Here is an 11,303-nt window from a genome sequence, read left to right as displayed (position 1 = left end):
CATAGTTATTTTTAATCCGACACAATAAGCAAGTAAATAGTTAGCCAGCTAGATTCTTTACATCCACTGTTTCACAAGACAACAGCCTGGTTTGCTGGTTCTCAGGAGTCCCTAAAAAGACAAATTCATTCTCCTAACACTAGCTAATTTACCTTTGGCCAAATATAGACGCACATTAACATCTTCCTCTCAAATTGTACATTTGCTTGACTCGTTAAGACACCTTCCATCTGTTTTGTCAGCCAGCTTCGTTGAACGCCACAAGGCAAGGGTGGCTCGCGTCAAAATTCGTCTTTGGTCATAACAAAACCTTGGGACCCAAAGGCATAATGAGTGCGCCAACTCCCCCTTGTGGTGGTCTGGAGCAATGCAATGAAGCTGGGTACCGCTAAGTCCCGCGGTGCAAGCTCGCAACTTTTAAAGGAGGAACCACTGTCTCTTCACAGTCCCCGCTGTTCCGTAAGGTGTTTCTTTGAATCTGATCCTGAGATTGTGAAGAGACCTGTGGTGGCATATGCATGGGTGTCCGAGCTGTGTGCTAGTAGTAATAAATAAAGTAAAAAAAGACAGCTCGGTACATTCAGCTTGTCAACACTTCTTACAAAAAACAAGTAGTGATGAAGTCAAGCTCTTCCCATTTGAGCTTGACATGCATATCATTAAAGAAATGTCCATATTTGGATGGAAACCAAGCTAGTGAGAGGTATCAAGGAAAGTTGTAATTTCAGTTGAAAATTAACACTGCTGCGCTCCCTGGGGCCTGCATCCAAACCACCATCTGCTATAACATTGAGTCAGTTCTTCCTACTGGACATTGGAAAGCTTTTGTTTTGACACCTATTGTTTGTCCTACACGGGAAATTAGTGCGCAACACTTATCTCCGGTGGATGGTTCAGAGTTCCATGCTTACAAAAGGGTTGATTGATACACGTCAGATGACAAGCCTACTACATCCACTAAAGTACATGCGCCGTGGTGTTAAATGCAAATCAGATACAATTAAGGTAGCTCCAACGGTTAGGATTGTTGCCACGCAAGTAAAGCAAACTTAATTGTTATATAGAACACTTTATTTGACATGTTAGAACAAGACATTACACCCAAAGAATGTATCCAGAAGAAACATATAAATGATGTTCCTCAAAGAGGTCTTTGACATGTCGTTGACCTGTTGAGAGAGAGAGAGAACCCATTAGTTCAGTTATGGTCCGACAGGGTCTGAAAAGCATAAAACAAGACCGACCTCTTTTCGGGTTGTCCTGATTCACACATTGTCCACTACAGGGGCCACCAGCGGGACTACTGGCATCACAGATGACCACATCACAATGGACAAAGACCTAGGAATCAAAGATTTTAAAAAAGGGATGATTGCCACTCAAACAAAATTAACCAATAAAGATTGGGTGAACTTTGTTACCTGGCCCCTCGGCTCAACCGCATCCTCAGCGAAGGAAAACATATGGACCTCAAAGCGTTTGACGTGAGGGGGGAAGTGGACCCTGGCGTCAGCTACCACCGGGTGGAAGACCACACGGTATGGATCCTCCGGGTTCTCACAGCTGCCAGTGTAGAGAGAGGGACTAAGTTAGGCACAAGAAACCGCCTTGTGTACGAATTCTTATGGTGGTGTCACGACTGTCCTGTGAGGATCAGATCAATTTACAGGAGAAGTGGGTTCTTTCTCCCCCTCCAGTATGAACTAAAGGAATGTCTTTGTTAACAGGCTTTTCCCACCAAAACTCTTATACCTTTGTCTTGAAAAAAAGACAATTCTACATGTATATTCAATTACATTGACATGTGGTGAGATGTCCCTCTAAATGATCCAGAATGGTCAGACTACCTGAATATTGATCGTGGTTTAACCAAAGTTGCCGAATATACAGTCGGTATCATCAACAACGCAATCATTTGAATTAAGAATTTCATGCAATTCTTCCGCTGTCGGAAAAATTGGTCACACCCACGGCATCAGCACAATCATGGCATCGGATTCACACGTCTTCTGTGAAGGGAGCAGCTCTACTATACAAAGTAACCGACGCATTGACAGTTTAGGCACACTTTTTAATTTGCATCTTTGGGAGGTTTCTTGTTTAAACTGCCAGATATTAGCAAAAAGGGATTTGTGAAATCTGAAGACGTTACATTAAGAGACAAACACCCACACCAGTACAAATCCACTTGATCTGACAGACGATGGCCAGAGCTTTCTCAGGATATTGCACAACGATTTAAGCCAAGTATGATATAGTTGCACTTGAAGTGACAAATCTGAACTGCCCATTTCATGCACAGCCATGTGAATGTGGTGTCTTTTCCTATGATATACAAGAAACATTTTCACACTGCTACCATTTAGTAAACAGCTGCAAAGTTACTCCCGTGACAGATGAGCCTTGTGTCCACCGGAGCAAATTAAAATAGGGGTGCCAAATTTCAGTTTTTGCGACCATTTCCTAAAAATGGTAAAGTTGCGTGATTTGCAAACCCGATCCCCCAAATGAATGGTTTTGACCAATAAAGTTGCTTCACTACACTGCATCCAGTTACTGAAAAGGCACCCGCAGCGTGCATAATCATTGTAGCCTACCTACCAAAGGTTGCAGTGTCCATTAAAATGTAGAAAAGTCATCTTTCAATATAGTTACCCAATTTCAATTCTTGAGATAAGATGGCAAAGTAAAAAATAAATAAAAAAAATAGGCCAGCGGTTTCCATCTGTGGCGAAGTGCTCACCCAAATCAATGCTTATGACAAACCCAGCCAGCTACTCTTTTGAGTACTGTGCAGTAACATTTTTTAGCTAGCAAGATGCTGCCACACTTGACCGTGGTATTTGTTCATGTTTAGCAACTCCCAATTAGCTCATTCCCCAGGTACAGGGAATTACATTGAAAGTGGCATCAACTTCTGGGGATCCTTTCAACTGATCCTATTCAGTTTCAAACATTAACTTCCATGCTGCACAGGCGTGTGAACCATCCTTTATGTTTAGTGCAATAACTGTTTTAAACGCACTTGTGCCTGAATTCAACCCAAAACCAATCGGAAAGGCAAGCTAAGCTTGCCAGCCGCTCTTGATTTCCATTCGACTGACCATCAGTTCGGCACAACACTGAACTGTAGCAAACCAAAAGGATAACATTGAGTAAAAAGGTGTAGGTACAGGTAACGCCAACATAGTGTCTTAACCTTTTCACACGCGAGTTCCAAATATCTTTAACAGTCGCCCCAGTGGGAGTTTAGTTTATGCACGTGATGTCAGAATGCACTCACTGTTCCAAAATGTGGACAGATGACCTCAAACCAAGGCACACTACCTGGCAATTTTCTATAGGCCGTGTCAACGTCTAACTTTGCCTCATTAATTCACAAAAGTAGCCCATTTCACGAGCCGGCCAAACTTTCCTTCAAGAGAAAGCCCAAGCAAGCATACAGACATTTGCACATCTAGTCAGAACAGGCCTTGCACAAACTTTCCCCCTGGCACATTTATTGCCTGGTGCCCGCATTGCATTCCTATCAAAGTGCCTTATTTTCTGTGTAACGCATTGTCGTTTCTACTGTAGCATACCGTAAGTATAATGTACTTAACGTTTTATTCATGCATTCCGATTCTTGCCTAGATTGTAATGGACACGTGTGTAAAACACTTTTGAAGGTTGTACTCAATACGAGCGCCATACAATGCAGTCGGGTTATCACGTAAGCGTCTGTCAGACTTATGGTGTTTAAGACAACTGGGATCTCGGCGTACCCCATTGTCTTGAATGCACTGAAGTCTAAGATTTCCAAGTCGTTAGTTGATTTGAACACGGCATCAGATTGTAAACTATGGTACCTCAGAGTTGCCAGATCAGACCCCTCTTTCCAGGGGTATTTAGCTTACAAAAACTGTTGCTAAAGCCCCCCCCATCTTAGTAATATTTCCTGCATCATCCTCTCCACAATACCTTCCCCCAGGGACTTAAACGGATTGATCTATATCTTGCAACTCTGTTTAGCTTTCGTGCTACGGTTAAGCTAGGCGACAATTGGCTTTTTGATTTGTTAACTGTAAACTACTTGTCATGTGTTCCGGTTCTTGTATACGTCGTAACAAGTAAAGATTTGTCACATGCTGAAGTGGCCAAACTAAGTTAAGATCTCAGGCAATGGGCACAGTGAATGGCATTAGGGAATTCTTGCTTGACAAACATGGCTGCCATATTTTCTACACAAGATTTACATGTCTCCCTTGTACCGCATCACTGGTGAGAACATTGTAAAACAAGTCTAGCTGTTAGTTTTGGGTTTGTCAGCGCAACCTGTTATTTAGACTAGATGATAACATTTAGATATATTTTACAAGCAAAGGTGGAATAAAGTTGTGAAGACCATTATTTCTCATCAGTAATAAAAAAAATAGTTTAGATGCTTTTCAGACAATGCGGTTTAGAGTCGTTTGTTGCAATGGTACGCTGCAGGGACCCCTCAGTGATAACAAACATGTGATCGTACGCGTAAAAAAGGTTAATAGGGCCACCACGAACCACAACAGCTTCAATGCACCTTGGCATAGATTCTACAAGTGTCTTGAACGCAACACCATTCTTCCACGAGAAATTCCATCTTTTGTTGAATCTCCCATATGTGTTAAATTGGGTGGAGATCTGGTGACAGACCGCATACATTGTTTTAATGCTCAAACCATTGTGACCACTCATGACCTACGGATGGGGGCATAGCCACGGTAGCCAAAGTAAATGGCCTGCCAAGCATGATCGGTTGCTAATTACTCAGGAACCACACCTGTGGAATAACACTTGTTTAGGCCCAAAAAACAACAAGTTACCCATTAATGATGAGATTCCACCGGGGTCGGGAGTCGCGGTCCTCGTTGAGGGTGGCCCAGCAGTGGTCAAGCATCAGCACAACCTTGGGGTCAGAGGACCTGGTCAGCTCCACCTCAAAGTGCAGAGGCTGTTTCAGGTATTTCACCACTGGATAGTCCTCCTCCTGGTAGAACGTGTTATACGAGGCGTCTGGAACACAGGACGAGACAACCGGGGTCGTGTTCATTGGGCACAAAACAGCGAGGTACCATCTGAACTTGTCCATTAAGAAAGGCTCGTTTATCATATCCTGTTGTGCCCCGATGAACACTAATCACTTATAGCAAACGCTACTAGTAATATATCAGTAAAGGAGACCTTCCAAGATTCTATATTCCATTTTCAGATCATCAGAATTTAGAGGCTAGGGGTCAAGTTGAAATTTGTGCACGCTTACCCTGAGCGAGTCTCATTCTGACCATTAGTCGACCCGTCCCAGTCTCGGCAAAAGGCTCGTTGTCACGCGGCCTGGTGAGGAAGGCCAATGTGCGAGTGATGTTGACCACATAGTAGCAGGAAACCTTTAACCTAAAAAGAGGGATGTAGGCAACTTCAAGCAGTGGAGTGGACACACTGGTAGTAGAGGCACAAGTATTGAGCAATTGGTGAAGAAAAAGGAAAAAATAAAATACTAATCGCTACAGTTGTGATGCGTAATGCACTTACTGATATTCGTCCTCTGAAGACGTCGTGGCATTCAGCTTCACCTCAAGTTCATCTGGCAAGGAGATTTCGTTCTCATACAGCATGACATTGTTGATAAACTATGTAGTAGAGGGGAATTGACTTATTACAGCCTGCAGAAGCAAACAGTCCGTAAATACACAGTACCCATCACCTCAGGGTAATAGTCATTTTACCTTCCTGGTGGTGCCACAGGAGTTGACAGTGAAGTGGAAGTAGGCGAAGCGATCGTCGCTGTAGGTTGGACCACAGGCGGGGTCGCTCAGGGTCAGCTGACCGGGGTTCAGATTGGGAGCAGACTCCACCTTCACCGCCAGCGCAGTCATCGTCCCATTAGAGAAACACTCTTGGAGGGGGGGGGCAAAAGACATGTCGCTATCAGACCTGGATTCTGTGTTAATTGAGCTTGCCAAGCACAGTAGAACCAATGGAATAGCACCAAAAGTGCAAACCATGCCCATCTGGCACTACTATTAGACTCAGTATTTGCAAGGAACTCAGGTTTGGTAACCATGTCGTACGACTATTTATCGGAAGTAATTGTTTGAGAACCAACCAGTCAGCGTTTTGAGGAAGCTGCAAGCCAGGGAAAAGTATTTGATGGTCATGTTGTTGTAAGGATTCAACAGAGCCACATCCAGTCTGCTCCTGACAGAGGACGAGTGAACCGACTGGGAGAGTTCATTAGTCCAATATTGTATACAGGCTAGCTGCAGCAATTTAGGTTAACATGTTTTGGGAGAGCATCGTACCTCAAACACTGCGTCCGGCGAAGAGAAGGGCAACGTGATGGTGAAGTCTGCGTCGCCCTCTGTTAAATACTGTTGAGCAAGCTCATGGTTAAGCAGCCGCTTGCCAACCAAGACCACGAAAAAGGGCTCTTGGTTGCTGTAGTCCACAGTGATGTGGAAGTTCTCCTGATCACAGTTGCCAGTGACTGAGGGTGGCACTACAAGGACAAACAGGGTTGTGTTCATTAAGCACAAAAAACAGGACTTGAACTTGTCCAAGAAGAAACCCTTGTTTTGCTACGGTGGGACTGAATAAACACGATCCTGGAAAATCAGGAACAGGACACTGGGTCCAAATACTCTAAAGCTTAACATTTTCTTTGTAGAGAGACCGCGTAGGAAAAGCCTACAGTATGGCTAGTTGGGCTCTCAAGTCCACCATGTGGCTTTCACTGCCAATTTCCTTTCAGGGCAATCATTAACGAGAGGAAACCATTCAACAGTAGTTTGGCGTAGTCCAGAGACCAGTTACATACCAATGTCCAGCAGTACAGCGTCCACAACGGCAGAGTGAGAGAAAGGAGCGTACTCTGGAAAGACGACCAGGCCGTAGAGCAGCTGAAGAGTGAAGGTTGTGACACCTTGTTCCACCCTTTTCTGTAGTGAAGTTAAAAGCATTATTGTTGTAACAGAACTCTATTCAACATCAAGTACATATGGGGACTATTAAAACAATGTTGCCCTCATTCCTCTAAATCAAGCACTATTGGCAAGTGAATGCATACAACTGCCAAAATAATGGAAACACTTGAGTAAATGAGGGATACAAAGTACATTTGCGCCATCATTTCTATTTTGTTGGTGGCCCACTTATTAGGGCATGTAGCTTTGCATTTAACAGAAACACACCTCCTTAAAGACCAACGGGTCTGAGAAGGGCACCTCCATCCTGAAGGTCTTCAAGGTGTTGTCCAGGGATCTCTGCTCCTGAACATTGAAGCCTCTGGCGTTGCACTCTGCAACAGTTAGCACCATGGTGGGAAAGGTGATGTTCAGCAGCTCCACATCAAGGTTGAAGGTCCCCAACTCAAGCACAAACACTGCCTGCTCAGGAACCGTGTCTAAGGGCGTGTCTGTTCATTGGCAAACAAAGGAAAACATTTTCAAAGTCGAAAATGGACATTTGTTATTGGATAAGTCCGGGTATTGCCTCCCCGTTTCAGTCTTGTGCCTAATGAACAACCCAGGCATCCCAAATTACCATAGGCACTATTTAACTAAACCAGACTCACAGTTGCGAACTTGTGGAGGCCTGGCCATCGGAGGTGTTGTGATAGGGAAGAGGACTTTGTATCTGGTGTCCTCGTGTGCGACCTCCTCGATCCACAGCAACTCAAGCATGGGCTCAATGGTGTAAGTGACAAAGTACTGGTCATCCTGAATATGGCTCTGTAAGGGAGACGAGTGATGCATTCAGGCTGTAATACACAATTGGAGTGCCAAAACAGGTTTTAAAAAAAGCCTACCGGTTATCTGTGTGGTTTGTCCTCCAGCCGCTCGTAATTTAAAGACAAAATAGCCAAAGGAAAGTATTGTTTACCAGACTTTAGAGAGCTGGTAGGTATATGGTTGTCAACTTGCATTTTCAAAGCAACCGACACATGCAAATGTAAACAGCAGCCCAGTGTAACCGAGCGTTGCTTGCATTCAGTTGCCAGTGGCAAAGCTACCGGCTCCCTAAAAAGCCTGGTAAACAATACTTTAGTGTGGATATTGGTCTCAAATTTCAAGCGGCAGAGTATGTTTAAATGTAATTTTATGCAACATTCACACGATTTTGCAATCCAATGTGTCAGGCTGTATACACACCCACCAATCCATTGTATATTAGCCTGATTAAGCAGACAATTGCTCAATAAGAAACATTTTACACAAGACAACGTTTCTAGGAGTTCACCCATGAGAGATGGCAAAGGGTTACTGCAAAGCACTGACAACTGCTACTGTAAAAAGGGCTCTACAAATAGATTTGACTTAGAAATTAAACAGGAACATTTTAGTCATCCAACGCTGACCTTGAAATAGCCGCCAACCGCCCCCACCGGAATTTCAACAATAATATGAGCCTCTGTGACTAAAACCGAGTAGTTTCTGGCAGCCATTTCCTCAGTGTCCAGCCTCTTAGCGTCAATTCCCATGTACACCTCCAACATGGTGAAGGCATCAGAGGAGAAAAGTGGGTCGATGTGCTTGGGCATGTACCAGGTGATCACTTCTGGAGTAAAGGCCACTGCCCCTGCAGTGAAACAAGAAGCCAAGTGCACATCATAACAGAACATTTTGCAACTGAAAACAAATGTGCCATTATTGAAAAAAGTTCATCCCATTCAAAAACATTGTCCCAACTGAACACTACATAACACAAACGAAAGTCTTGTCTGGAGCCAATTAAGAAATGGGTTTATAGGTTCTTAATTTGCCAAGTTAGTCCGTTATTTCACACTCAACCTGGTGTTGGACAAACAGCCGTGGCATCTACTCGAGTCACCAGCCACTTCTGCTCAAAGAAGGTTGAGGTTGAGAGCACCCGCATCGGAACCCCAGCTACCTGTTCAGGGGGCAACCACACCAGGGCCGTGTTCAGTAGGGCACAGCGTATTAACAATATGTTGCAGAGTTCAGGTAGGGCCACCGTCAGCTTACATTCTGGAGGTATGTCTCCTCTGCATTATGAGGGCTTCTTAACACCAGCCGTGTGGGAGTGTTGGCTATTGCGTAGCCCTTTCTTTGGACCTCATCCACATTCATGACCTTCTTGCTAGGACTAAAAACGACTGCTGTCATTTTGTATCCTGAAGCAACAGCCTGTCTCAGGAAATGGAAACGTGAATTAAACAAACGCACATTTTGTTTAGCGCCATCCTGTCATTTTGTAGTGAAATTACAGAAACATGGCTACCTCAGCTCCTCTCCTTGCTTTCGGGCCTCCAGTGGGCTGTTCAGGGACGGTTTGGATGTCTGGAAGAGTCCTTCTGACAGACACCTAGAGAAGAAAGGCCATTATTCCCTATGCATTTTCTCCCTCCCATACAATAGGAACTCAATCTGTCCACTCGCCTCCTTAAATGCACTGAGAATAGGCCAAGATTCCTCGCCGCTAAAGTTATCCTATGTGCATTTTGAAGAGGCGAGAGGAATTGAGAGACGGTCAAGACACAGAAGAAATGAAACACTGGACAATTGTAGCTCTAGACAGATCATTTAAGCTCGACTGTAAACATCTCCATTGGGGCATGCTCTGCTCACTTGCCTCCATGTAGTTGCGGTCGCACAGAATCTCTCGGGAGGTCCAGGGGGTGTAGCTACAGGTTTTGCCCACTCTATACACAGGGTCTTCAGTCATGTGGTTTCCTGGCAGCCTGAACTGCATGACCAAGCTGAACATCTTATCATCCTAAAATGAAGGGGGGGGAAAAAAAGCCTCATTATATAGCAGAAAACAAATCATTCAGTTGACATTCATGCAAGTTAGAGACTGTGGCTATATGAATGCAGCTGCCACTGTATTGAAGCCACACTACAGGAGAAGAGCTCAGTAGTACACATCACTGCAGTCTGTATCAGAAAGTTGGCTGGCCCTCCATAAACTTCTGCTGTACCTTACTTCATCGTTAACTTAGAAGTAAGAGATGCCAGACCCAGTCTCAGGGGTGGCTAACTATGGAGATGCTTTTGATATCCACAGAGTTAAGTAAAACTGCTTAAATGTTTCTGGCACCGTACTTCTAATAACCTCCATGCTCTACGGCAACTCAGGCTGATTGAGGACCTTTTTACTGAAGAAAGTGTTTGTTTTCAATGATTTCATCTAGTGATGCAAATATTGACTTGTATCTTTGTGTATACAGGGCTCATCTGTAAAAGAGCCTGGTCTCAGCATGACTCCATGTCAAAGGTTAAATAAAATGACGTTACATTACGGGTTGCAATTGCAGTGACACTGAAAGGCAAACTGTCCATTTGAAGTTGGAGCAAACACTACAGTGCTTAGGGTTACCATGTTCTGGGAAAAGCAGTTTTGAAGAGAAGCAAAAAACATGGCATTCCCCATTGGGTCAAATTTAAAGCTGAATCCACACTGAGTAGCAAGGCCAGGCGTCAGGTTTATGATTTGTGTGTCATCTGGAAGGGATGGAGATGGTGTGAACACAACAGTTGACAAACAATATCAATCCATGAATTATGAAAAGGAGAGAAAGAGAATCATACGAGACAAACTCACTGAAGACAGCGTCGACCTCTTCAAAAAGAGGAGCTACACTCAAACGAATAACGTTACCAAGGCATTCAGCATTCAGGTCATCTGGAATGGGAAAGCTTAGTTAAAAATCTAAAATATATTGTCAAACGCTTAGTGCTTGAATTTGCAGGGTGCAAAATGCATACTTATAGAAGGTGTCTGTTGTGCTTGTATGCCCACAGCTGCCATCAATAGGCAAAACAACCTGTAAGGCATTTGACAAATTATTATGATTGATTAAAAGGAGGAAGAAGACAACTCAAATGTTTGCGTCGCATAAGACTCTTCTAGGCCTGCTACTACTACTTACCCTGAGCCAAGGAAATTAACCATTGTAGAACAGAACTGTTTTGATGAAATACACAGCTACAGAATCTAATATTTGACCCAAGGTGTGCAGCCTACAGCCCAGGGGTATTCAACTTTTACCCTATGACAAAGGCTTCCCACACTCAGTCACCTGAACCCCAAAGGATGCACATTTTCTTTTTATTCCCCTAGCCCTACAAAGCTGATTCAAATAATCAACTAATCATCAAGCTTTGTTAATCTGAATCAGCTGTGTAGTGTTAGGACAAAAAACAAAATATAAGGCTACTGTTAAATTTTAGAAGGGTGCTCTTCCCTCACCGCCTTTATCCATTCATGTCAGGGGCCATGGGCAGGTGCACCTCGGCTCAAGTTAATAGAACTCCCTCATTAGCAGC

The 11,303-nt window shown here is 43.9% G+C and overlaps 1 protein-coding gene across 1 annotated transcript; it reads right to left on the bottom strand.

Moving 5' to 3' along the window:
* Window positions 1–1,059: 1,059 nt before the first annotated feature.
* On the bottom strand, window positions 1,060–11,065 carry LOC115195758 (uncharacterized). The gene is made up of 21 exons (XM_029755975.1): window positions 10,907–11,065; window positions 10,743–10,801; window positions 10,579–10,659; window positions 10,354–10,478; window positions 9,607–9,750; window positions 9,256–9,339; window positions 9,000–9,161; window positions 8,805–8,904; window positions 8,372–8,592; window positions 7,589–7,745; window positions 7,206–7,429; window positions 6,833–6,953; window positions 6,318–6,514; window positions 6,122–6,236; window positions 5,742–5,911; window positions 5,548–5,645; window positions 5,279–5,409; window positions 4,842–5,031; window positions 1,422–1,563; window positions 1,245–1,341; window positions 1,060–1,169 (listed from the first exon to the last, which is right to left on the bottom strand). Exons 1-21 carry the CDS (start codon window positions 10,927–10,929, stop codon window positions 1,096–1,098), a joined length of 2,715 nt encoding a protein of 904 aa, XP_029611835.1. The 5' UTR covers window positions 10,930–11,065; the 3' UTR covers window positions 1,060–1,095.
* Window positions 11,066–11,303: the final 238 nt, after the last annotated feature.

The sequence above is a fragment of the Salmo trutta genome, chromosome 1, assembly GCF_901001165.1.
Source record: "Salmo trutta chromosome 1, fSalTru1.1, whole genome shotgun sequence".
Lineage (NCBI taxonomy): Eukaryota > Metazoa > Chordata > Actinopteri > Salmoniformes > Salmonidae > Salmo > Salmo trutta.
Note: the sequence above shows the minus strand (reverse complement) of the source record. Positions and strands in the feature narration are given on the sequence as shown.

Bases quoted from the DNA above. Each gene is read 5' to 3' on its own strand.
- LOC115195758 (XM_029755975.1), bottom strand. From the start codon at position 10,929: ATGGTTAATTTCCTTGGCTCAGG. The intron at 9,751-10,353 runs GTAACCCTAAGC...CCTTCATTTTAG, and splicing joins ACTGCTTTTCCCAGAACATG to GATGATAAGATGTTCAGCTT. The intron at 7,430-7,588 runs GTGAGTCTGGTT...GCCAATGAACAG, and splicing joins GCCTCCACAAGTTCGCAACT to ACACGCCCTTAGACACGGTT.